Here is a 27,711-nt window from a genome sequence, read left to right on the forward strand (position 1 = left end):
TTCTAATAGTTGATAGGATTTTACGAATGATACATGGCAACAGCAAACCCTATGGGGGCAGGGGTTATTGAATTTTTATTTATTTAAGGAAACTCATTTAAGTATACAAGCTACTTTCAAATTTACCATATTCCCTAGAAACCTTTAGCAAGAATTTAGTCACTTTCTCTCCCTTTCTCTTTCTCCTAACCATTCAATAGATTCAACATTTTTCCCTATTTGTGAATATCTGATCCTGTTTTTCTATATATGCTTGCGAGCTATGAAACTGCTCTAACATCCATGTGCTCCTTGGTGTTTAAAATTATGCTACTCTCTAGTTTCTTTAAAGAGAGCCAAAGTGGCGCAGTGGTTAGAATGCAGTACTGCAAGTTACTTCTGCTGCCTGCTGGCTGCCTGCAATTTGGCAGTTCGAATCTCACTGGCTCAAGGTTGACTCAGCCTTCCATCCTTCCAAGGTCGGTAAAATGAGGACCCAAATTGTTGGGGGCAATCAGCTGACTTTGTAAACCGCTTAGAGAGGGCTGTAAAGCAGTAAATAAGTGCTATTGCTATTAAAGATAAGGCTAAAAATATATTGTCCTTCCTTCACAATTGACACCTGAGCTTTGAGTAGAAAACCTCCTATGGCACATCCTCTTCTTGATTTTGGCAGAGTTTTTCAGGTGAGATCATCCATATCAGATGCTCCCCCCCCCCATCCAAGAAAAATACTTCAGCAATGTAATAATATCCAAGCCTTTTTATATTTGCCAGTCACCATTACTCTTTATTAACCAACCTTTGACACAGTTAAGATAGTCTAGCTTCATTTTAATCTCCAAACCCATTACATCTGTTACTATTCTTCATAAGCATTTAGGACAGGGCTCTCCAACTTTGGCAACGTTAAGATTTGTGGAGTTCAGCTCTCAGAATTCCTCAGCTAGCATGTCTGGCTGAGGTATTCTGGGAGTTGGTCTACAAATCTTAAAATTGCCAAGATTGGAGAGTCCTGACTTAGGACACTGTCTGGTGCCAATAGCCCTTCCTCCTCTTAGGGAATGGTTTTTTTATGAGAAACAAATATTTTCAGCTTCTTTTAGCTGTCTAGCACAAAGGATTACTTGTCTATTTGGATACATAAACAGCCAGGGGAAGCTATCATCAAATACAGATTATAGCAAATACATTATATGACAGGAATATTCAGTATTTTTAAAAGTTCTGCAGTTTTGAGTCCCTTTAAATATCCTTTGCTTTATGTTGATGATAGGGTTACAACATATATAGTAGTTGCCTATAAAATCAGTTGACTAATTCCTATAGCTTACCTAAGATCAAGCTTTATCCTCAGTTTAAAAAAATAACCAAAGGAAAGTGTATTTGTAAACTCTGGCCCTTAATTAGCATCAACTTGAAACTTTGCATTCATTCCATCAAACAATAATACCAGTTATCATTCATTTGGGAGACCTAGGTTTAAATCTACCCTCTGGCATGGAAGACCTGGTGACTGCTCACTAACATTCAGCCCAAACTACCATACTGGGTTGTTTGTGGAAAAATTAGAAGAGCAGGTACTTATCTTGAGTTCCTGGGAGAAAGGCAAAACATAAAACTAATGAATAAAGAAGCAAAGTCACATTGTTTTACAAGTTAATTTTATTGGAAGTGGCAGATCCCTCTTGCTGCTTATTTGAATAGCAATAAATTGTTACTTTTGAGTATTGGAGTCACTTTTGGGAGCATTCTGGCAATACTGTGTGGACTAGCATAAAGTACCTTTTATGAATAGCACAAAGTAGCAGCTTCCTGTTCTCCATTGCTGTATTTTTTTATATTTTGTGTAAATAATTTGGAGAAATAATGGTAAAGAAATTGGATTCCAATTCATGAGTGTGGCTGAAATACAACTGTCCCAGATATTTCTTAAGAGCATTATGTTCCAGCATAATATCTGAATATTATCAACAGAGCATTTTTCAGGAAGGATAAACAGAACTGGAAGATCCACTTCCACCCACAAATGTAATTATTAGGCAGTAACGTCTTTCTCAAGTCATCCATGGCACTATCAGATGTTACAGAATTAGAAAATGATACTTGAAGACCTCCCACTCCTATTTTCAATACTGCTATAGATCTGCTAACTTCCTACTTAAGAGTTTCAGATTGCTTAGAAAATGATAGGATACCTCCTAAAACTATTCAGGTCCAACATAGAGTAAACAGCTAAAGAGACAGAACAAAGAACACGTTTCAGGAACGTCACTTAGAATATTCTTCACTGGTTGGCACCACACTTTATTTCAATTTAACAGAAAATTTTAGCCACATTTCACAAACAAAGCTCTAAACGTGTAGAAACTTTGAAAGGACTCTGTTGTTTCTCTAACTTGTGGGAGTAGTTAATGTCTCTCCTCTTTAATAAGTCCATAATACTTTGCTTGCCAAAATTACTGAATCAGATGAGAGTTGACAGTAATGAATACTGTATAGCAGCAAAAGGCCTTGCCACACTACAAGCATTTCTGCTTCGAGCTATTGTCACTGAAACGTGGCCAAGGGCAGATTACAGCAGCAGACAAACCTGCCTGACAAAAGGGGCAAGCAGACTGAGGAGGAAAATATCACCTGTATAATTAAACTGAGAAAGTCTAAAGAAGATTCTCTTGAGTAACAGCCGTCTATTGCTATCTAGCTGACTGGCAAGAGATCATCTATGTGCTTAAGTAAACTTTGCCTCTGGCCAGAGGAGAAACCCACCAGCATCTCCTTCCTTCTTGGAATGTGTTTGTCTAAGAGTTGATTTTCCAGCAGTCAGGATTTTGCTTTGAAACAAGGTCTGACCTGAGCAAAATTGGTTATTGTTTAAAAACCTCCATGAAATGCATTGTAGAAATTACCCTCCCAGTACTGCAAAGTAGTCCATGATCATTTGCTTTACAAATCCCATCATGGGCGCATGACACATACACACATAAAGGCTCTGAAATGACTGGGAATTCATAGCACAATGTTAACATCCAATAGCAGGTAATAATTCAAGATGCAGTTCTTGTGGAGCGGGTGGGGTGGGGGAGTCACCCTTTTCATGAGCAATAAAGAGCAACTCATCAGCGTGCTGAAGACAGGTGGTTCCTACTGTGGGAGAACCTGAGGATGAACAAGAGAAACCTGTCAAGCTTTTCCACCATACGTTCTTAAGCCAAAAGTGGGTAATACCATAGGCATGTACATTGCACAATGGGGATTCCATTATTTAGGTGAGTAGTCTTTGTATGTTGTACTTTTTCATATGCTCTGTGCCTCAAAATAGTGGAAAGCTGAAATTCAACAGCGAAGATGGGAGAGCTTTGCATGTCACCTGTGACCCTGAAATTTGAGGCGGCTCACCTTTGCTTTACAGATATTATATACTAGTGTATTATGTATACTAGTGGTCCCCAACCTTTCTGGGTGGGTGAAGGGGGTGGTTTTACATGCACAACCTAATACCACACATGCACAAATGAAGCTTTGTGCACTTGCCTGCCATTTGTGCAGCTCGATTCCCAACAGGCTGCAGACAGAGTTGGAGTCCCCTGATGTATACCATAACCTTTCTTCAAATTCAATAACAAACAGGTGGAATATTGCTTTGGGCTAAATATTCAAAGTGATGCTTAGCCAAAATTGGTGTGGATTAGTAACCAGAATGGATTTTAAGTATCCTGTCCAGAGACTGTTCAAAGGACTAAGTTGTACAAGCTGACTTATACAGGAAGGGATCCACAATCTATAGCACTTACCTAAATACTGTGGGCGCAAACAAAAAGCAGCATAAATTAGGAACATAGGTAGTTGTTGCTCTTCTTACATTATTATGTTTGATCAGGCTAACGGCTCTTGCTGATTTTACCTTTGCACTCGTTCTACCATATAGGCAATTAGTTTATCTGAGATTCCAGGACAAGACTCTTCAGCTAAGCTAAAAGCATTTTCAAGTTCTTCCATGGCGCCTACATTCCCTCCAGTCTGCTTGTGCTTGTCTTTGAGCTGCCAATAAAATAAAATTAACACTTTGTTTGGAGCAGTCACAGTATTTGTGTTTTAAATTTTCATTTCATGTCAGAGATGATAGTATATACTCCATAATAAGAGTCACAATTTTAATAAGTAAGTTTATTACTCTCAACCCATACGTAAAAGGATGTCATATACAGTCCTCAACACTCAGCCGTATGTTTAGTGACCGTTGATTCGTTTACTGCAGTGTTTCTCAACCTTGGCGACTAAGTCCTGTGGACTTCAATTCCCAGAATTCCCCAGCCAGCAGAGCTGGCTGGGGAATTCTGAGAGTTGAAGTCCATAGGACTTAAAGTCGCTAAGGTCGAGAAACACTGGTTTAGTGTTTAGTGACAGGCACTGAAAAGTGACTTATAACTGCTTTTCCATACTGAGGACCACTGTGGCATCCCCATGGTCACATGGCCCAAATTCAGATTCTTGGCAACTGGCATGTATTTATGATGACTGCAGTGTCCCAGGATCGTGTGATCACCTTTTGAGGCCTCCTGACAAGCAAAGTCAACGGGGAAGCCATTCATTTAAAATTACGGTACTAACTTAATTGCAATGATTCACCTAGCCACTGTGGCAAGAAATGTCATAGAATGGAGCAAAATCACTTAACTTAAATTTTGGGCTCAATTATGGCCCTATTTGAGGACTACCTGTACAGGTAGTCCTTGACTTACAACAGTTCACTTAGTGACTGTTCAAAGTTACAACAGCCTTGGAAAAAGTGACTTATGACCATTTTCCACTCTTATGACCATTGCAGTATTCCCATAGTCACATGGTTTACGTTCTGAAGCTTGACAACTGACTCACATTTATGACAGTTGCCATGTCCCAGAATCTTGAACCTTTAGCGACCTCCTGACCAGCAAAGTCAATGGGAAGCCAGATTCGCTTAACAACTGTGTTACTAATTTAAGAACTTTAGTGATTCACTTAATAACCGTGGCGAGAAAAGTCATAAAATGGAACAAAACCCACTTAACCAATTTCCCACTTAGCAACTTAAATATTGGGCTCAACTGTGGTCATAAGTTAAGGACCACCTGTAGTATATTTCTTTATTAATTTTTGTCAGGCATGTTTCATCCAAATCCAAATGTTTCAGGCAATCCTTGATTCCAGCATGAAATAATCATAGGTGAGAGCTTGACACCAGCTCATATATAAAACTGTGAACATCTACATGTTAGGCAATATAATATGGAACATTCTTGATTCATTAAAAATAGTCTGCACATCCCCCACCCATAAAAACGTTTTTAGTGTGGCTTTTCATCTCTCCAAACAGCACAATCTCTGGAATCTCCTACTTAAGTTTCAGCAGACTTGACATTTACATCTCAGAAAAATGTTTGCTCTGGACAGACTGCAGCATAAGAATTTTTCCTTAAGAAAAATCCTCCATGAGAAATTGAATAGCTTACTATACGAAGCAAAAGCAAATATATCAGTACAAGAGCAATTTTGGTCTCTAAGCAAAAACTTGTTTGGCTGAACATCTTTCCTCTTCAATTATCAGTATGGCTTATGTACCCGTCCTGAAGATACCCTGACCTAAGCCAGTTGCCCTTTGCTTTGTGCCTCCCACATAATCAGGATGCAAAACAAGGCAAAGCTGAGCTAATTGTGGGAAAAAAGCAGCAATGCGTATTACTCCCTCTGGTGGAAGGAAATGCCTTTTGCTAGAAACGCACTGAAAAAAAACACCAGACTGGCACTCAAGAAGCAGTGAACTGATTTCAAACAGATACTGTGAGGCCAGTGCATTGTTACCAACTGCTTATTTTGGTTTTGAGTATTTTTGACTTGCAAGAAGTACTCTGCACTGAATTGAGTATGTCATAACCAGAAGGACCCTGCAGTCCATACCTGACATCTGTTAACTTTTCTGGCATTGTGAATCGTCATAAATACTTGCTATTTGAATATAAAAATGACTTCCCCCCCCCCAAAAAAAAATTCTATGCATGACCCAATAATACAGGTAAAAACTACTTAGAAGCCTTTGTGAATATTGGATTTAGACGCCTGTGTAGAACGTGCACCTCATTTTTCCTTTCAAAAGTCATCTCTTGCTATGCACTTGCTTTTCAGATTTCTATCCGTTTCAGAGATCCACACCTAGTTATCTAAGCCCCTTTACATGTTGCAAAGAAGTTTACAGAAATTGCTCAGAATGTGCCAGAGACTCACCTCTCTGAAGACAGGACGGACGAGAGTAGAGAGACACTGGGACCGGGGCTGCCTCTTGATGGGTTCACAAGCCTGGAAAGAGAAAAACCAAGGTTGCCAGCTAGTGTTTCCCTAAGCAAGACCTCCAGTTATCAGAACAAGAATATTCGAGAACTGGTTCATACATTATGCTAAGCCAGGGTTTGCTTTAATCGTTGTGGCTACATCCTGTTACATCAAAATCAATACTTTTATGGCTAATGTAATGTACAAACCTAATCTGAATGTTTTTGGATTAAATGTTCCATAATCCCTAGCTACTTGGCCTGATGGGGCTTGAAATCTGGAGTGCATTATGTTGCCTAAGGTAAAGGTTCCCCTCGCACATATGTGCTGGTCGTTCCTGACTCTAGGGAGCAGTGCTCATCTTAGTTTCAAAGCCAAAGAGCCAGCACTATCTGAAGACGTCTCAGTGGTCATGTAGCCAGCAGGACTAAACATCGAAGGTGCATGGAGCACTGTTACCTTCCCACCAAAGGTAGTCCCTATTTTTCTACTTGCATTTTTACATGATTTCGAATGTCTTAGCTACTGAGTCACTGCGTCCCTAGATTGCCTATCACTATCTATATTTGTTCTGCCAACAAAAATGCACCATATTGCAAAGCATCATGAACCTATATTAGCAATAGCAATAGCAGTTAGACATATACCGCTTCATAGGGCTTTCAGCCCTCTCTAAGCGTTTTACAGAGTCAGCATATTGCCCTCAACAACAATCCGGGTCCTCATTTTACCCACCTCGGAAGGATGGAAGGCTGAGTCAACCCTGAGCCGGTGAGATTTGAACACCCGAACTGCAGAACTGCAGTCAGCTGAAGTAGCCTGCAGTGCTGCATTTAACCACTGCGCCACCTCGGCTCTATTGTTTTGAAAGAAACAAATAAATATCATCAACTGCTTTCTATTTTTCCGTACAGATTCTCAGGAGTCCCACTCCGATTCCAGAAAGAGCCTAAGGCTGGAATAACTTCCTATCTGCCATTTGTATCTGGTACTAATGCTAAAAATAAACAAAGCAGTCAAAGCAAATGTTCTAACACTATTGTCTCAGTAGAGAGAAACATTAAAGTTCCCCCAGACCTACTATGAAAGGTTTGGTTCTTCGTGGCTGCAATAAATACCAAACTGACCTTTTGAGACCCAGGATGAGATATTCCTTTATGCAATTTGTTCACGGAACTGGGCCGAATAGTTGGAGGGAAAGTCCAGATGGGCCCTTGATCCCTCTCGTCTGCATCGCCATCTCTAGGAAACAAAATGAAACCAATTCCATTAAAAAAAATATGTAGAACTGGAAATATTACATTACAGATCAAGAATTAGAAAAGAGTTTCCCCAATTGCTCCTATGCCCTCACAATTGATGTGGTATATCAGGGGGCTAATATTTGATAGCACATGCATTAAACCAGTGTTTCTCAACCTTGGCATTCGCTGGCTGGGGAATTATGGGAGTTGAAGTCTGGACATCTTCAAGTTGCCAAGGTTGAGAAACACCACACTAAACTTTATGATAGGTTCCCAGCATGGAACCAAAGTATTCATGTATTCCATTTGTCTTCATTTTTTTAAACAGAAGCATCTAGCATTAAAATAACATATGTTGTTCCTTACTCACCCCCACCTAAAAAGCCACATCGATTATATTCATATTAAGATCTACAAAATATTATTTTCCATGAAGCAAATTTTATACTGTTCAGATTCCTCTCGGTAACATTTGACTGTGAGTTATTCTTATCTGGGAATGGAGCAGGAGACAGGGAATATACATACATGTCAGAATCATCTGAGCTGGAGTCCTCACCATGCCCTTCTGATTTCCACCGTTTGTACCGGTCAATGAGTTCCATGAGAAACGATGTTTTCTTTGTGTAACGTGTAATAAATTTGTGCTTTAGCAATTCCTTTGCAGTGGGCCTCTGTGCCAAAAAAAAAAAAAACCCAAGGAGTTTCAACTAGCAGAAGCCCAAGTAAGAAGGTGGATATCACCATTGGCTTTCTGAAGAGCATTTTGGTTTATGAAACTACTCAGGCAGACTTACTTTTAATTAATCTTACATCCACACTTCCTCCAGAAGGTCAGAACAGTGTACATAACATTTTCCCATCAACAATGTTATAAAGTAGATTGGGTTGACAGCATGACTGGCCCAAAGTTACCACAATTTTCTGTGGAGGATAAACCAGAACTCGAGTCTCCTCTAGTTCCTTAGCTCCAAAGGTCAAAGAATCACATTCTTTTAATAGCTTTTGCCAGATATTCTGATGCAGTACTCTGTAGGTTCTGCTTATGAAGACAAGCAAAAACACAAAAAAAAGCCACTTACAAATCTCGGGTCCTTGTTAAGGCAGGCTTCCACAAATTCCTTAAAGGGCTTACTGTGGTGCCCTTCTAATGTTGGCGGGTTGTTCTTGGGAATCAGGAAGAGAACCCTCATTGGATGCAGGTCAGAATTTGGAGGCTCTCCTTTTGCCAGTTCAATAGCAGTGATGCCAAGGGACCAAATATCTGCCTGGAAAAAAAAAACAAGGGTACAAACTCAGAATATCCCACCTTAATTTGCCTTTGGAAGCCAACATTGTGTGGTCATAGGCTTTCATTCCCATTTTCAGAATACAATAGTTCAATTCACCTTCCATAATGATCGTGTGTGTGTGTGTGTGTGTGTGTGTGTGTGTGTGTGTGTGTGTTTGTATATGTGAGTAGGAGCAAGGTGTTGTGGCCCACCAGCGACCAGCAGAGCTGGCAGCATATTTGGATAGTGAGGAGATTGGGGAGGAACATGGGCCAGTCCTAGAGTCTGAGAAAGACTCTGATGTTGGGGGCAGAGAGGGAGCCAGTCATAAGCCAGTTATCAGCTGCCTTGTAAGTCAGACATCAATGAGGCAGATGAACTGCTGAGTCTGTTCCCAGTGTGCGCATGCGCAGAGTTGCCAGACGAAGGGAACAGCTAAAGAACAGGGGTCAACTTGAGAGTAAGGCCACAGGTGGATGATGGATGGTCCCTCCTGAAGGACATAAAAGAGGAGTGAAAGGGGAGTGGAGTTTGTAGGAGACAATTGGTTTGCTCAATTGGTTTGTGACTCTCCAAGACTCCTTGCCACGTTTTGCAGATATTGGCCTGGCAGCTCTCCAAGCCAGATAAGGTCTGTGACTGTAAATCCTCCCTTGCAAGACTTTGCTGGATATGACTGAGCACAATTCACAGTAAATTAATAAGAGGGTTTTTTGTCAAAACCAGGAGTTTGTCTCATGCTCTTGGGAAGCCTAAATCAGAACACAAAGCTCTGTTAATATGCTGAAACATTACTATGGGCAAAGGATGTGGATATAACGTACTGTAAACCTTTTATTTTTTCTACAGGGCAAATTCCCTGATGAGGTAATACATTGACAGTCTTTTTACTTCTAGTTGCTCCTCTCAGCTCACCTTGAAGTCATAGGCTGACTGTTTGATGACTTCGGGTGCCATCCAAAAAGGAGTCCCAACAAAGGTGTTTCTCTTGATTTGAGTGTCTGTCAGTTGGCCAGCCACACCAAAGTCAGCTAGTTTCACATCCCCTTGCTCCGAAAGTAACACATTGGCAGCTGTTTATACAAAAAGTTATACAAATAACTTAAAGGGGGGGCGGGGTATCTCTCTTGTGGAAAGATAGTAACTTTTGAAGGTTTGGTAGACAGTTTTCAGTTAATTTTCAAGATAGAGAAGACGACAAATAGTTATTTAAAGAACTGTAGCAAGAAAACAGAAATCTGGTTCAATCCTTAAGTCTATTTCTCAGTCCATTTTCTTAGATATTCAGAAATAGAACCATTGGATATTATAATTGTCCTATCTGAAACATTTAATTCTGGTTTTCATTCTTTGTTCTTTCCATGTTTTATATCTTTCCTTCTCATATTCTATTGGAAAAGCTATTGTAATTATCCTAAATGTATCCTATATTCTGGTTTTAAAAAATCGCTGTCGAGAAATATTATACTGAACCAGGGGTAGGGTTCATTTACCTTCCCTACCGGTTCGCAAATGTGAGCGTGCACACATGCGCACAGCTTTCCGCACATGTGTTTCGGCTAAAAAAGCTGCCTAAATGGGATGCCATAGAGCCTGGGCGGGTGGGCGTGGCCAGCTGCACTTTCTGCTACCGGTTCGGGCAAATCGGTCTGAACTGGCAAAATACCACCTCTGTACTGAACTTAATTTGAAAGTAACTGCAGTTTATACACACAGCATAAATTTCTTCAAAAACTGTCCTTTTATGAAAGGGAGTCAATTGTTTCTATAGTATTCTTAACTATAGCAAATGAATTCAAAATTGTAATAATGTTTATGTTGCATGAACACAGAAGGATATATATATAGCTAGATTTTTCTTCCTAGGATATTAGTGCAAACAAGCAGCAAACATTGATTCATTGATCTCAGTAAAGAACTGCCAGGAATGAACACAATGTGTAGTCTGTGTGCCTTACCTTTGATGTCTCTGTGGATTTTCCTCTCAGAGTGAAGGTAGTCCAGACCTTTCAGAATTTCTCGCAGAATTGTGGCAATGTAGGTCTCTTCCAAGGGACCGGGCTTGAGCTGAAAGACAAGGGCAATGAAACATATGTCCATGAAATATATAAAATGACTTTGGCTACAAAGATTTTTCAAAACATGGATCTGTGCAATGCCCCTCTATCCACCAGCTCATAAAGAGAAGCCCCAAATTGCACACTAACTTTGTCAAGGAAAGTGTATCCGCATCAAGTATCAAAGATGAACATCACCAGAGCCTAGGTAGCCAAAAACCCAAAGCCACTCCTTGGTCGTGTGCAGCAATTTAATGTAGATATTAAAAAGGAGGGGCAAAAAACTTGAACCCTTAGATATCACATATTGTAGGAATCTAGGTTGGACCCCCTTCCCCCAAAACTGGAAATGGCTATGAGAGGAAGAGGAGAAGTACTACAAAATAGTATCTCCAATTGCCAATCCTTGAAGCCAGTCCAGAAGGATACCATGGTTGATATTGAAAGCTTCCAGGTGATCCAGAAGGGTCAGGACAGTTATACCATTTCCATCCCAAACCCCCAGAGGTCACTCACAAGTGGGATCAATGCGCCTCAATGCTACCTTGGCCTAAACCCAGACTGAAAAGGATCCACATAATCCACTTCATCCAAGGCCAGAATATTAAATCTGTTGACTGAGTGGAGCCAAATACCACTTGGGTTAGCTAGATGGTTATAATTGATTATTTGAAATCTTGAGCTGCTCCTAGGGTAGTAAATTCTGGTAAGGTAATAAAAAAACAATGAAGATACTTACTAGATCCAGAGCTGAACCACCTCCCAAATACTCCATGATTATCCACAATTTGGTGCCCTGTGGATTAACCCAAGTAGATGCAACAATAGTATTATCACAATGTTTCGTTAAATCCATCTACTTTTTTATTAGAAATATTGCCACTCAAAACAGACTGTCCTTCATCTCTTATTTAGTTTCTTAATACCAGAATAAGATCTAGCTGCCTCACTGACTTTTGTAACACATAGATGATGATATTTTTTATAGTTTACGAAATTATATAAACAGTGCCATGATAACCTGTTTCATACAAGAATGTTAGCATAAGAAAATACAAGGACACTTTTATCTTTGCTGCACAAAAGTTGAAATTATCATAGCAGTCCTTCAGGCAAAAGATTAGCATTTCAGAAGCAAAGTTCACCCACCATAATCAAGCACTTTTAATTTACACATGACAACATTTTTACAAACTCAGTAAAATTATTAAGAAAGTCTAATTTAGAATCAGTAAATTTAGGGAGGGACCACTGTATGTATCACTTATTCACTCCATTGACTGTTTAGACTGAATTTCATTCAAATTATTAGCTCTCTGGAAGATTAAATATTGATCATGAGTATTTTTATTTCCATAATAACAGAGAAAGGACTTTGAAGGAAAGTCTTCCCCTGTTTGCTGACATTTATCCACTTGTACCAATGTCTTTACCACAAAATTTTGTGCTGCGATTTGAAATATAAACAAATCTTGGGGAAAAACAGAGGGCTTGTCTAAAAAAAGAAGCCATTTTAGTGTGCTCAAAGGGAGAAAGGTTTGTACAGTGGTTGGTTTTTGTTTCCCTTTCCTTCAGTTTTATAGATAAATTCAAAATTTATCTATAAAATTTCAGCTTGCAACCAAAGCATTGCAATCCAGATTACTTTTCTAGCTTCAGTTACCTTCAAGTAGGAGCCATAGTATCGGGTGATATAGGGACTATCACACTGACTGAGAACCGTTATCTCCTGCTGTATGTCTTCAATTTCATCCTCTGCCTCTTCCAAGTCAATTATTTTGATAGCTACTACCTCCTTGGTACGGTTGTCAATTCCTTTGTACACTTCCCCAAATGATCCTTTACCAATCCTCTCCAGCTTAGTGAACAGTTCCTCTGGATCAACCCGAGAGTGCTAAATTGGATAAAAAAAACATTGGTGGAAATGCAGAAGATAAGAAGTGAGAGGAAAGACAACACATTAAGACAAACTATTCAGAACTCTAAAACAGAGAAATACAAAGGGTAGTTATTATTATTAACTAGTATAACAATTCTAAGTAGACCATCCCTAGGAGAGCTCACTATAGTACAGTGACAATAGTGGCTCCCTATTAGAACAAGAAAAGAATATATGTGAAAATCTATGAATACCAAAAACTAATTCAAATACATGGAATTCCAAACTATAAACTAGACATGGCAAGTTGAAAACTATCTTGAAAAAAGGCAAGCATAATGGGACTATGAAGTCATCAGTTCAACTCAGGATCTTTATTCTTTTTTTTCCAAAATAAGGCAGTGAGCCAATTCATACATAGTGATAAAGCATGAATTTGGAATTGCAATGAACTAGTCCAAACCAAACAAGCCAGGTTACTTAGTGTGATGTGTGAACCAGTAATGTGATTAATTCAGAAGACTGGCTTAACAGAATAGCAATGAATCAGGTAAGACTATCTAATACAGTGGTCCCCAACCTTTTTATCGCCGCGGACCAGTCAGCCTTTGATAATTTTACCATGGCCCGCTGAGCGCGCGCAGGGGTGGGGGGGCGTTGTTCGCGACGACACATTGATTGTTTATATATCAGATTGTTTTGATTAAACAACTTTTATTTTATTGTATTTAAACATGCCTTACAAAATAAAATACAATTACATAAATATAAAGTGCAAGGCTACGCTACTAGCGCTGCCTACGCTAGCCCTACGTAGCTGCGCAGGCGCTCTTAGGTTTTTTTCAGGAATCGGCCAGCGCTGAAGCGCTGAAAAGGAATGAGAAGGGCGGCGCTGGACACAGGGGGGCGGTGGGCCGCTGGTGATGTCAGAGTGCCACCAGCAGTCCAGTAACACCCCTTGTGTCAGTTAGCCCTAATTTGCATACAGAAAGAAACTATGGCCCCCGGCCGCTGCAGCGATCATGGCCCCCGGCCGCTGCAGCGATCATGGCCCCCGGCCGCTGCAGCGATCATGGCCCCCGGCCGCTGCAGCGATCATGGCCCCCGGCCGCTGCAGCGATCATGGCCCCCGGCCGCTGCAGCGATCATGGCCCCCGGCTGCTGCAGCGATCATGGCCCCCGGCCGCTGCAGCGATCATGGCCCCCGGCCGCTGTGCGGCCCGGTGCCAGGTACTCCACGGCCCGGCACCGGTCCGCGGACCGGGGGTTGGGGATCACTGATCTAATACATGCATTTAAAAAGACAGCAGTAAGCGGACCAACCAAATATAAGATTTAGGTAAAAGATTAAGTAAGGATTTAGAAACTGAACTGGTAAATCAGTGTTAGGTTTGCAAATAAAGGTGGTATCAATACAAATCTCTCAAGAGTAACTCACTATATTTTTCTAAGGTTAACTTGTTCAGCATGGATTTACCTTTTTACTACATAATGTTCCTAAAAGGGGGGGTGGGAATAATACTATGTAAGAAAACCATCTGGAAATTGAGTCATGGCAATTGGACTTTTCATTTTGAAACATTTCATCGCTTATTCAATAGTTTCTTCAGTCAGAGCTCAACTCTATCTGGATGATTGAGAATCTTCAATGACATATGTAAGAAGAGTATCTGGCTGTAAATATCTGAATATTGTTCAACTTCTAACATCTCCTTAGAATTTCAGGGTTCTATTCGTATTGGAGCTATTTAGATAAGAGATTATATTAACATCCTAGAGAGAACCTTTCATGGTTTCCTTTGTAAATCCATAGAACACCACTGTGAATAGCAAACTATATAACCATTATATATAATATGAAAATTAATAGAGGTAAAAGGATATATATTCTGCTTTTATTATTTTTATAAACAACCCTAGGCAGCAATTATATCTAATACTCCTTCCTCCTCCTATTTTCCCACCACAACAATTCTGTGAGGTTAAATTAAGCTGAGAGAGAGTGACTGGCCCAAAGTTATCCACTTTGCATGCCTAATATGGGATTAGATCTCAGTTTCCTGGTTTATATTCTGGTTCCTTAACCACTAGATCCAAGTGGCATTTGTTAATACATCAGGTTTTTTGTGATGCAGTCTTGGATAAATGTCTCTTGTATATTGGAGATTAATTGCTCTTATACATCATCAAATTAGCTGTAACCTTTTATCAAAGTTTCTTCCACCTTGAAAATTAATTATAAAGGCTTGAAGTACGGAAGAACACTTGAAATTGTTCATTTCTATTCTGAGTGATTTTGAAAGAAGGTGAATTTTAGATGTTATCCAAAAACAAAATGGGCAAAATGTAAAAGAATCTAACTTAAAACATTATTATGAGTAATGAAGAGACTCTTAAATGAACTTATACATATAGACCAAAATGGATTTCTCCCCAAGAGACAGATCAGAGACAATATGCGAACTGCATTGAATACGTTAGAGTACTACGAAGCCCACTCAAAGAAGCAAATGGCATTGTTATTTCTGGATACACAAAAGGCCTTTGATAATGTGAACTGGCAATTTAAGATAATACAATTGCAAATGATGGAATGTGGTGAGGAATTCACAAATATGATCAAAATGATATTCAATAACCAATCAGCAAAGGTAATGGTAAATGGTGAGATGACAGGAAAGATAGAGATCACGAAGGGAACTAGACAAGGATGTTCACTATCGCCATTATTATTTATACTGATACTAGAGATTTTGAGTAAATAAATAAGACAAAATAAAGAGGAAAAAGGGCTGAGGGTCAAGAAAGAAGAATATAAATTACAAACATTCACAGATGATTTGATTTTTATTATGGAAGATCCAATAGAAACAGGGCCAAAACTAGCTGAAATAATAGAAGAAAATGGAGAAGTAGCGGACTTGAAGATTAATAAAGATAAAACAAAAATTCTGGTGAAAAATATGACAGAAAAACAGAAAAGAGAGTTGATGGGGAAAGTGGACATACAGGTGGTTAAAAAAAGTGAAATATTTGGTTATTCAATTGACATCAAGGTATGTAACACTAAAGGAGGATAACTATTATAAGGTGAGAAAACAAAAGATCTGGAAAGATGGAACAACCTACAATTATCATTGATGGGAAGAATAGCTGTAGTAAAGATGAATATACTACCAAGATTGCTATACCTATTCCAAACAATACAGATAAAATTAGAGAAAAAAATACTTGAAAAGTATGAATAAAATAGTGGGGAAATATATATGGCAGGGGGGAAAAGCAAGAATTAATATAAAAATGTTGCAAGATGCAAGAGTTCAAGGTGGATTTGGATTGCCAAACTGGAAATTGTATTATCAAGCAGTGGGATTAGCTTGGATAAAAGAATAAATCCTACTGAGTAATACAAGATTATTGACATTGGAAGGTCATGATTTGCAACTAGGTTGGCATGCTTTTTTGTGGTATGGTAAAAGTAAGACACATGGCTGTTTTCAAAGACATTATATAAGGAATGGATTGCTAACAATACGGGAAAGAGTGAAAGGGAAACACTATTTAGAAATACCAATGTGGCTTTCAACAATGGAAATATTGACACATCCAAATATCAATAGTAGGAAAAATATCATTAGATACAAAGATATTTTAACAGAAAGAGGGGAATTAAAACAAGAATTAGAAAAACAAGGGATTGATATAGGATGGTTTTCACAATTGCAAATACAATCAAGATATGAAAAAGATAAAAGGAAATACAGTTTTAACTTAGGAAGTTCGGAGTTGAATAAGATATTTATGGGAAAAATAATTAAGAAACTAGATAGCTACCTGTTAAGAACTAGCTTAGAAGAAGAAGTGTTAAAGATATAGTGTTAACTTGGGCAAAGAATTTTGGCCACACAATTGAGCTAGAAAAGTGGAAACAACTATGGGAAAGGAACTATACATTAACCATGTCAACAGCTTACAAAGAAAACTTATACAAAATGTTTTATAGATGGCACATGCCACTGGGAAAATTAGCAAAGATGTTTAAAGATGAATCAGCAAAATGTTGGAAGTGTCAACAAGCAATAGGCTCCTATTATCATATGTGGTGGAGATGTGCAGAAGCAAGGGAATATTGGACTAAGATAAGAATGTGGTTAAAGAAAATGTCACAACAAGAAATAGAATTTAGACCAGAGATATTTTTACTAGGTATTATCCCAGAGAAATTCAAGAAAAAGGATACTTATTTGATTATACAAGTAATTACAGAAGCAAGAATTGTATTTGCCAAAATTGGAAATTAAATAAGCTAACAACAGATGAAGATATAATAAAAAAGATATTAGATTAGTTTAGTTTAGTTTAGTTTTAGTTTTATTAGAATTTGTAGGCCGCCCTTTTCCCTGAGGGGACTCAGGGCGGCTCACATAAAACTGGGAAGGGGGGAACACAAACATCAAGATAGAAGACATATAATAAAATAGTAGGCAACATACATTCATCATTCGGGAGGGGTAATTATCCTTATCCCCAGGCCTGACGGGCGAGCCAGTTCTTCAAGGCTATGCGGAAGGCTTGGACGGTGGGGAGGGTACGAATCTCCACGGGGAGCTCGTTCCAAAGGGCCGGGGCTACTGCTGAGAAGGCCCTCCTCCTTGTGGTTGCCAGCCGACACTGGCTGGCCGATGGGATACGGAGGAGGCCTAGTCTATGGGATCTTATTGGTCGCAGGGAGGTAATTGGCAGAAGGCGGTCTTGTGCAGAGATGAATAGGTTGACAATGAAAATAAAGCTTAAAGAGGAATTGGAGTACTTCAAGACATGGGGAAGATTTTATGATTGGCTAGAGAAAGGAAACTAGAAAAGAAAATAGGGGGAAGATATAGAACCCAGACAATGCACTGTTAAATGGAAAAGGAAGGGAAGAAGGAGAAAACAGAAAAGAAAATATAAAATATATAAGTATATATCCAAAAGAGAGATATAAAGGGGGGGGGGGAAATATAGTTAGGAAAGATTAGCGAAGGTAAGGGAATAAGAAATGATATCAAAATTATATTTGGGTTTGCGGAAATACCATCCCAGGGAAACATAAACTGAGATCTGAAAGAGACACCTACAATAATAGAAAAGAGAGAGGAGGAGGAGAGAATGAAAGGAAGATGGGGGAAAGAAGAAAGACGTGAGGAGAGGAGGATGGAAGGGAGAGGAAGAGAAGGAGAGACGGTAGGAAGGGGAAGAAGAAGAGTAGGAGTAGGAGAAAGGTAAGGGAAGAAGGAAGGGAAAGGAGAGGAGGAAGGAAGAAAGTAGAGAAGGGAGGGAGGAGAAAAGAAAGGGAAAATAAGGTGGTATTACAACAGGAGGAAGGCATGGTAATTAAAGCAACCCAAACTGTATATTCTAACCTATAAAATGAAATAATAAATGTATAAGAATGATAAATGTAAAGAAGAACAACAATTATGTGAATGCATACTTAAAATGCTATGTAAGAGAACAAAAAATAAATAAAAAATTCTGGGGGAAAAACATTCTTATGAGTTGAAATATTTATTGAAGTGAAGTAATTAATGGAGTTGTTTGGGAAAATAATTTTAAATGCTGCAGAATTCAATTTTAACTTTCATGTTTTAACAAGATGTCCAGAGCTATTTTCATCTGATCTTGTTCCTGTAAGTATAACAGTAACAGTGAGAACATCATAAAAATAAGATATTTAACAGCCCATGTACATCTCTTGCAGGCTGACCAACATCAAAAGAATGGGTACATTCTGTGTCTATTTTGTGAGAAAACCTCATTCCAGAAATGGCTGTTCCATATAGGCAGTAGAAAGCACACTAATATGAAATATGGATGGATGAGCATCAATTATTTCCTGAGAATTATCAATAGACCACATTATTAAAATAGTAATAATAATCCATAGCTATCCATAATTATTATATATTAATGCAAGTTCGAAGATTAAACCAGCAAATTTCATATATACTGATGCTGTCTCACAGTGCCTGGAGACTATGGGGGTTTGGATGGAGGATAACTGGCTTCACTGACCCCTGGCAAGACCAAGTGCGGCTATGGAGATGTAAACATCTCAGCGTGTTTATCATCTTTAGTTCTGGATGTAGTTGACTACCCAGACAGATTTGGTGCACAATCTGAGGGTTCTCCTAAACTTGATTCCTGCTCAAAGAGCAGGTGACAGTCAATGGCTAGGAGAGCCTTTGTGCAATTTCAAATTGTGTAGAAGTTGCGCCTTTTCTTGGATTGTGAGGCCCTGCACACAATCATTCATATCCTGGTCATCTACTGGTTGGTTTATTGCAATGCACCCTATATGGAGCAATCCTTGAAGAGTATTCAGAAGTTACAACTGGTACAGATGTGGCACTGACAGTTCTGGAGGGCCCTCAGCTGGCACTTGTGACACTGCTGTTACTTTTTTTTCCATTTTATTATATAAAATACAAAGAAAAGAAGAAAAATATGACATTAAGGGAAGGAAAGGGAGTGGGAAAAAGTTGGTGTGAGATACAAGGGGAAAGAGAAACAGAAAGAAAAGTGGGTATTGACCTCCAACTCTTCTTAGCACAGTACAAAATAAACACACTCCAATCTCAACTTTTTGCTTTTACACATTAATATATAACTAGCCATTCCTGTAAAATCACATCTTTCTAATCAACAAAACCAAGGTCAAATTTCATTTTTTTTCTTCACAAGGACAAATTCCAAAAGTGATATCCAAAAAAGAGCATATTTTCCTCTTTAAATAAAATAATCAAAATAACCATTCCTGCTTTATCTTTCTTGCCATGGAAATAATGCATATTTCTATTTGCACCTAGTAATCTTTGTGACTGTCACCATTTTTATTTACAAAATGTATTGTGTTCTTTTAAATTCTTTGACCTTACAGCTTGCTGTTACGCGTGCTGCACTAGTTGCCAGTTTGTATCTGGATCCAATTCTAGGTGTTGGTTATTACCTATAAAGCCCCTTATGGCATGGTGCCAGGATATCTGAGGAATCATTTCAGCCTGAAGGGACTAGCCTGCTCCTCTTGTCTAGTGGGAAGGTCCTAATTTAGATCCTGTCTGCCAAAGAATTTAGGCTCATGGGATTTAGGAATAGAACCTTTTATGTTGTGGTCTTCAACCTCTGGAATATTCTTCTACTGAAAGTGAGGGTTCACCCACAAGTCCTGATCTTCCAGAAGAGTTTGAAAACTTCACTCTGCCATTTGGCCTGGGTGTCTGGCAGGGGCGTGGATGACCAGGTAGAGAAGACCCAGACTGCCTATTGTCTTGGTTTTCACCTTTTCTATTTACTTCCTTTAATTTTAATTGACTTGTAGGACTTTGTTATCACATTGTAAGCCATATATATGCTGGTCTTGTTGTATTCGGGTCTTTTCCCGTGTAAGATTGAGATTGTCTTGGCAACGTTTCGGCGAGGTCTCACTCGCATCTTCAGGCTTCAGCCCAAAACACAGCCTGAACATAGCGAGTGAGACCTCACCAAAACATTGACAAGACAATCTCAATCTTACATGGGAAAAGACCCGAATACAACAAGACCAGCATATATATATTTAAAGTCACAACCCCTGGTATGCCCAAATATGACTTTAAATATATACCTCTCACCCTGGCTGGCTGATAAGGAGTCGAGCTCTGTAGCTCAATGGTTAACACATCTGCCTGAGAGGCAATAGAGCACAGGTTCGATTCCCAGCATGGGTATGGCTAGCTGATGAGAGCTAAATAGCTCGAAATAGATCTATACTAGTCTCCCTTTATTTATTTATCAGCATAAATATAACATATATATATATATATATATATATATATATATATATATATATACACACACACACACACACACACACACTTATTTATTTATTTATCTATTTTTTATTTATCTATCTATCTATTCATTCATTCATTCATTCATTCATTCATTTATTTATTTATTTATTTAGAGTTACAACTTCTGGTATGCCCAAATATGGGAGGAAGATCACTACTTCCATTCTCTGTCCTTCAGCTCATCACAAAAGACCAGACAGAAACCCAATATTTTTACTGTTGCCTTTTTGTTACATTTGTTGTATTTGTGCTGATAAATAAATAAAGGGAGACTAGTATAGATCTATTTCAAGCTATTTAGCTCTCAGCACAAATACAACAAATATATATATGCAATTTGTATATTTAAGATGCAAGGAAGAGACCAGTCAGCTCTTCTAAACTAAAGCTGCAGATGTTTTCCTAGAACTAACCAAAATAATAGGAAGTGTGCAAGCATTCAAGTTCAGAACAACATAATTAGAAATGCTTTCCAACTCTTTGACAGGGGACAAGATTCAAGTACTTTTCATACAATGACACAAAATCCATTCATAATCTCAAAAAGTAAGCCTCACACTTGATTTCTGCATTCAACTAACAATTATCAGCAAATATACATTAGAAATATAAATAGAATATATGAAAAGAAATATTAAAAAATGTATGCAGAGTGGTGGCAGAGAAGAAGATAGAAAGTCAGCCAATCCCTCATAAATTTAGGGTCAATTGTGAAAAACTGGAACATATAAAGAGATACACAGCATAATTCCATTTAGCAAAATGGTAGAATAAAGTATCCAGTCAAACTGGCTTGGCTCACATAACATGGTAAACTAGAGTGTGAAAACTGATGCCACCTTGGACTTTTGCAACAATGAATGTCAGAATGTAATGTACAGTGGTCACATGCAGAAATTTATTTAGATATTTCAATTTCATCTAAACTGATTGAGAAATAGCCTCAAGTTCTCACTCACCTGATTGGCAAATTCCCTCAGATGAGCCATGACTGAAGACTGGCACCACACCCATATACCAGTTCTTGCACAGCAAGAAAAAATATGTTACCTTCTATTGATCATTTAGCTACAAACAGAAGAAAAAAGTGCAGCCAATTAATGAGGTATAACACAGACATGGTCACATTTTAACAGACTCCGGAACAAATAACAATTTCAACAAGGAGGGCTACCTCTAATATCTGAATCATCTCAGAATAGGCAACTCAGAACCTGTTATTCTCTCTTAGTCTATCAATTCACAAGTGTGCAAGGAGTTGGGAAAAGTTTAGATATATTACCCAGAATTCTTTGGAAAAGAATTGGGGTGAACACTTGCTTGTTTAACAAATAAGAAAGAAACTCTTTCTTAGTAATAGTATGATAAAGCACAGATTTAATAGCGCGGCTTTGAAAACGGAGAAAACTTTTGTCATCAGAATTTCAGCTTAAAGCACAGTATGAAGTTTAACTTCATGATTAAGGCCAGTATGAATTATTTCCAATTCCATCTGCTCTTATGGGTGTTGAGATACCAATTACGTTGGATAATGGGAACGTTACTCCAAGAGATACAGAAGAAAGCAGATCCAGCGATGGTTAATTACAGAAAACCAAACCAAACCGTAGAGATACATAGTCCACTTTTCCAGCGCGGGACAAAACGATCCCCCTTATTCCCCCGTCCGGGTTTATTAAGCACGACGGGGCTTAATAAAGCACAAAGGGGAACCTTAGGGTGGACTGCAACGAGACACCAAAAAACCATCTAAAAAGAAACGCCTTTCCTACCACCTATGTTAAAAAAAAAAAGCCCAGGGGGGTGGAGATTAATTCGGAGCAGACCCCCGGTGGGTGATTTCCACCAGGTATTTCCAGATGTGCAGCCAACCTCGAGATGGATAAAGGCCAAAATCATCTGTGCCCTACGGCTGCCCCCAGAGAGAAAAACTGTAGATACACCTTGCCATGGCAACGGCTGCAGCGGCCAGCCCTACTCCCAGGCAACTTTCCCCACCACTGTCACCGGGCGTGCCCGAAGCCCTCTTCGCCTCACCTGCATCCCGAGGGTCCCTCCAGCCCAGCTGCCCCATTGTAGCTTAGCGCGCGCCAATCCAGCCTAGCGGACTCGGGGATAGTAACTGCAGGGGAGGCAGGGAGCGAAAACGAAAAACAAACATGCGCAGGAATCCGACTCGCCGCGGAGTCTACTGGGAAGGCTAGTTTTTGAGCCAAGCGACTTGCTAGAAAAAGGTAGGAGCGGAGACTGCAATGACTATGATACATTTCAGGAGGGGCAGGGCAGGAAACTCGGAAAGCGAGGATTTCTGGGAAAGGTAGTTTATCAGGCTTCGTTTTCGGCTCTCAGGAAGGAAGGAAGAAAAAGTTCCCACTGTTTGCGAAGCTTTGATTCCTTCTGGTGGTCGAACTGAGCAGTGCGATTTTTGCACAAAGCAAAATGTCACACGAATTCCTCTGTTTAGCATCACTTTAAAGAGGAGCAGAATGTTCCCAAAGCAGCTAAAATAACGTTTATTTTTATTGCAAGGTAAAAATCCCAGATGATCTCTTTCAAAGCGAAGCAATCATTTCAGTGTGATTATTTAAATTTTTGTTTTATTTTTTTCCATTTTTAAAAAAATTCATTGACTTATGCAGAAACATATTTCAAGCAAGTTGCAGAACTATACAAATTAGATGATTAATAAGATGTTAGAAAAACTATACAACATTGGAGCAAGAGGAGTGCGACTTAGCTCCAAATAACTGTTAGGAATTGTACAGTAGTAGATGAAGATGATTGATCACTATCATCTAAGAGATATATTATTATTATTCAAGGACTCAGATCATGGACAGTCTGATGACTTAATTTATGCATTCTAAAATCACTTTTAGAATATTCATTGGAAAGATAGCTTTGTTTCATTGATGCCAAAGCAATTCAATACAATGCAACATGCAAATTATTGGTTACAAAATAAGAGCATTGATAGAAGAACTTTAAACAGCTGTTATCTAAAAGGCTTGCCCTCTGTAAGTATGGAAATATTTGAAAAACAAACAGTTCAATTCAAACAGATTTAAACATAACATTCCAACATATTTGCTTGAAAGTTGTATTCTTCATTAAATTTATAGGTTGTACTTTGAAAAACACTTGAGAGTCTGTTGTCACAGAATATAGCTGGTTTTTGATACACAGTCTAACCAGCAATTTAAGAGTGTTAGTAAGCAATTTAATTACACACGCTAAAGTCTAGCCTTAAAAGATAAAGCTCAGTTTGGATTAAATAAATCAAATGGGAGGTATAACTGCTTTGGCCGGTCTTGCTAGTTCTCAATTCACAGCAGAATGGGGTGGTGTCAGATTTTTCAGGTGAAAGGTAGTAACTGAATGGTAACTTAAGTGAGACATTTGTTAAGTGAATTTTGCTCCATTTTATGACCTTTCTTGTCACAGTTGTTAAGTGAATCACTGCAGTTGATAAGTTAGTAACCCGCTGTTAAATGAATTTGGCTTCCCCATTGACTTTGCTTGTCAGAAAGTTGCAGAAGTAGATCACATGACCTTAGGACAAAGCAACAGTCATAAATATGAACCAGTTGCCAAGCATCTGAATTTTGATCACATGATCATGGGGGATGCTGCAAAGGTCGTAACTGTGAAAAATGGTCATAAATCACTTTTTTTCAGTGCCGTTGTAAATTTGAATGGTCACTAAAGGAACTGTTATAAGTCAAGGACTAACTGTATACTGTAAGGAACAATCGGACTATATTACAGAAATGTTTCTCTGTAGCTGATCTGAAAGTGCTGAATGACTATTCTAGATCTTCCCCAATCTAAAATCTGTCAAATGTGTTGGACTATCTCCTCTTAGCTATGGACATTACAGCATTTGAAACCCAACATGTCCAGAAGCATCAGGTTGAGAAAAGTGCAAGACTTTGTTTTTGGATTTCCTATCCACATTGACTCACATTGACATAATTTATTGATGGCTATTGTTGCAAGCTCAAGATGCCTTGTTGATCCCAATAAACGTTTTAGTGGTTATAACCAGGAAGTCATCATGCCTTTAACATGAAAAATATATTATAGATATAGGTTGGTTTAAACAACCTATTCAGCCATGGTGTAGAGTTTATTATTATAATTATTATTGAGGGTTTTTGCTTTCAGATTAATGTATAGTATTGACTCCAACATTGTGAGCTACTGTATCTTATGCAGTGGTGAAATTCAATTTTTTTTACTACCAATTCTATGGGTGTGGGTTGGTGGGCGTGGCAGGGGAAGGATACTGCAGAATCTCCATTCCCACCCCACTCCAGGGGAAGGATACTGCAAAATTCCCATTCCCTCCCCACTTCTGGGGGAAAGATAGTGCAAAATCTCCATTCCCACATCATTCTGGGACCAGCGAGAGGTGGTATTTGCCGGTTCTCTGAATTACTCAAAATTTCCGCTACCAGTTCTCCAGAACCTGTCAGAACCTGCTGAATTTCACCCCTGTTTTTATGGTTTAGAATGTGTGCAAACCCAATAAACTTCAGCTTAATGTGTTATGGTAAACTGATCTATTTTGTGTGTATTGGAGCTGGTTTGAACAAAATGGTTATTTATTAATAACTTAGCCATTGTTTTCTCCAGTTTTCTACATTTATGTAAGGCCACAAGCTATAAACTACACAATACGATATGCTACTCTGTCAGTTTCTGGTTTACTGATAGTCACTGTTTCTTATTTCATGGGAAGTCATTCTTTCAAATTGATCCTTGAATTAAGTACCAATTCTCTAGTATGCTAAGTACTTCTCAGCATTTTTACTATTTTTTCTCCGGATCCTGATTGCTCTTGGTTCTACCCATCTGTTCCAGTCCATTGATCAGGACAAATTGAAGGATCAATTTTTCATCTTTCAGACTCCAGATATGAAGTCCAGTGTTCTAAATTCTAGGGAGTGTAAAAATTATTTCATAGGTTGTTATAGCAACTCATTAAATTCCCACACTCTATATCATAATGTTTCTCTCTTGGACTGAACCTCTCATCTGACAGAAATTATAAACAACACATTTTGTTAAAGACACTACAGATAAGACATTGTTCGTAATTTGTGTATCTGACAAATTTTATTACAAAGCTCCCACCACACCCCATGCTGAGACATAATTTTTGTAATCACATAATTTGATAGATTATAATAGAATGCACATACACACATATACTTTTCTATGAGAGCCAGATGATGCAGTGGTTAAAGGCATCAGGCTAGAAACTGATAGACCATGAGTCCAAGTCCTGCTTAAGCACAAAACTAGCTGTGTGACCTTGGACCAGTCACTTTCTCTCCACTATGAGGAGGAAGCAATGGCAAACTACTTCTGAAAAAAATTCCCAAGAAAATTGTACGGACTTCTCCAGGTAGTCACCAGGTGTCAAATATTGATTCAAAGGAGGTGTGTGTGTACACACACACATACACACACACATACATCTATCCCATTTCTAGCAGTTATCTTCATCTTCCTAGCGTATTACCGCAAGTAAAGGGTCCATTTTTTGGCTCATTGAGCGCCACTTTGCAAGGTCACCTGTGTCTCCAGGGCGCAGGCTGTCAGTTTGCATATCTTTGTTGATGGTGTCTTGCCACCTCTACTTTGGTTGCCCGCAAGGTTGCTGACCATTAACTTCTAGTTGGTAGGCAGTCTTGGCAACGGTGGAAGGTGCTGCTCTCAGGACATCCATATCTTCTCTACAATTGGTGGCACACCAAAATGTTATCAAATGGTGTCATCTGTGATGTGGCCAAGAAGGAAGATGTCCAATATCCAACAGAGCATTTGCATTTCCATGGCATGGAGATAGCTTTTGGTCCCTGTTGTTGTTGCTGCCCAGCATTCAGTGCCATCCAGTGCAACAGGGCGGATGGTTGTTTTGTAAATCTTACATTTAAGACGGGTTGCATTTGTCTGTCACATAAAACACCAGTGAGTTCTCACCAACGCATCCAGGCTGCATTCACCCTTACTTGCACCTCATCATTGATATCACCATTGCCTTGGAGATGGGATCCCAGATACCAAAAAATGTCCACCTTCTTTAAGTTTTCTCCATTGATTTGAAGCGTTCCAGGCAGGGGTGAAATCACTTACCTTTGCTACTGGTTCTCAAATGTGAGCGTGTGCAGGAGCGACCACTTCTGCGCATGCGCAGGACCTTCCATGAAATGGATGTGATGACGTCTGGGCAGGTGGGCGGAGCCTCCCACCGCTACCGGTTCGTCCGAACCGTATAGAACCAGGTGAATAGCATCACGGGTTCCAGGGGTGGTGACAGTCTCCAAGTACTCAGTTTTAGCAGTTATACTGGCATAATATTTTCAAAGAAAGTTAATGCGGTCAAGTTAGATGTTTCTGTATCTCTTTGCTTTGCCTTTGATGGTCAATCCAAAAAGGAAAAAGCTATCTACTACTTTGCTCTCTTCATTGTCAACTTTAAGGCTGGTTATTCTACCTGTTGTCATTATTATTATTTTTTATATTTATTCTTAGTCCCATTTTTTCACTCTTTCCCCTAACCTTTATTACTGAAATTTACAAATCAGTTGCATTTTCAGCTTTCAAGCCTTCTGTTTAAAATACTTCACTTAGTAAGCCTCCCATTCAAAATAAGGGCTAATGTTGAGGTTAAACGTCAAAGGCATGTTGAGGGCCTCACCCCAAAAGTAAACAGAGACAGGATCCTAAATGGAGTTGAAGGATGTTGGCTTAAGAAATGAAATAAGCATCAATTCTTTAGATTTAAGATACCCATTTTTCTTTTTAAGAAAAGGAAACTGGGAAGGGGGAAATACATTTTAAGGGAATCCTGCAGGGCAAATGTAGTGCTGATGAATCATGTGCAGTCTAGGGGTCTTGTGTACTCTTGATATGTGAAGCATGGACATAGCCATGTTTTTTCTTTTATTGCCACGAGAGGGCAGTAACTGCTCGCCAACATTAACCTAAGTGTGTTGTACTCCGGTGTTGTGTTTCTTAGTGCTGAGTTGAAATGCTCTTCACCCATTGTTGAATTGGCAAAAAAGCATGAGATTTGCTGATTTCAGTCCTACT

General features: G+C 39.0%; 1 protein-coding gene across 2 annotated transcripts; it reads right to left on the reverse strand.

Moving 5' to 3' along the window:
* Positions 1-1,626: 1,626 nt before the first annotated feature.
* Positions 1,627-22,793, reverse strand: STK25 (serine/threonine kinase 25). 2 transcript variants are annotated; one of them, XM_087725539.1, is made up of 12 exons: positions 22,645-22,793; positions 21,567-21,675; positions 12,521-12,751; positions 11,597-11,653; positions 10,759-10,867; positions 9,716-9,873; positions 8,612-8,797; positions 8,058-8,203; positions 7,413-7,527; positions 6,241-6,312; positions 3,884-4,020; positions 1,627-3,138 (listed from the first exon to the last, which is right to left on the reverse strand). In XM_087725539.1, the coding sequence occupies exons 2-12, from the start codon at positions 21,594-21,596 to the stop codon at positions 3,099-3,101; spliced, it is 1,281 nt and encodes a 426-aa protein (XP_087581665.1). In that variant the 5' UTR covers positions 21,597-21,675; positions 22,645-22,793; the 3' UTR covers positions 1,627-3,098. The 2 variants fall into 2 exon arrangements, with proteins under 2 accessions (XP_087581665.1, XP_087581666.1); XM_087725540.1 differs by lacking the exon at positions 21,567-21,675 and having other exon boundaries at positions 22,645-22,750.
* Positions 22,794-27,711: the final 4,918 nt, after the last annotated feature.

This window comes from Thamnophis sirtalis, unplaced genomic scaffold, assembly GCF_051295495.1.
Source record: "Thamnophis sirtalis isolate CommonGarterSnake01/CBP01778 unplaced genomic scaffold, rThaSir2_p1.2 scaffold_11, whole genome shotgun sequence".
Classification (NCBI taxonomy): domain Eukaryota; kingdom Metazoa; phylum Chordata; class Lepidosauria; order Squamata; family Natricidae; genus Thamnophis; species Thamnophis sirtalis.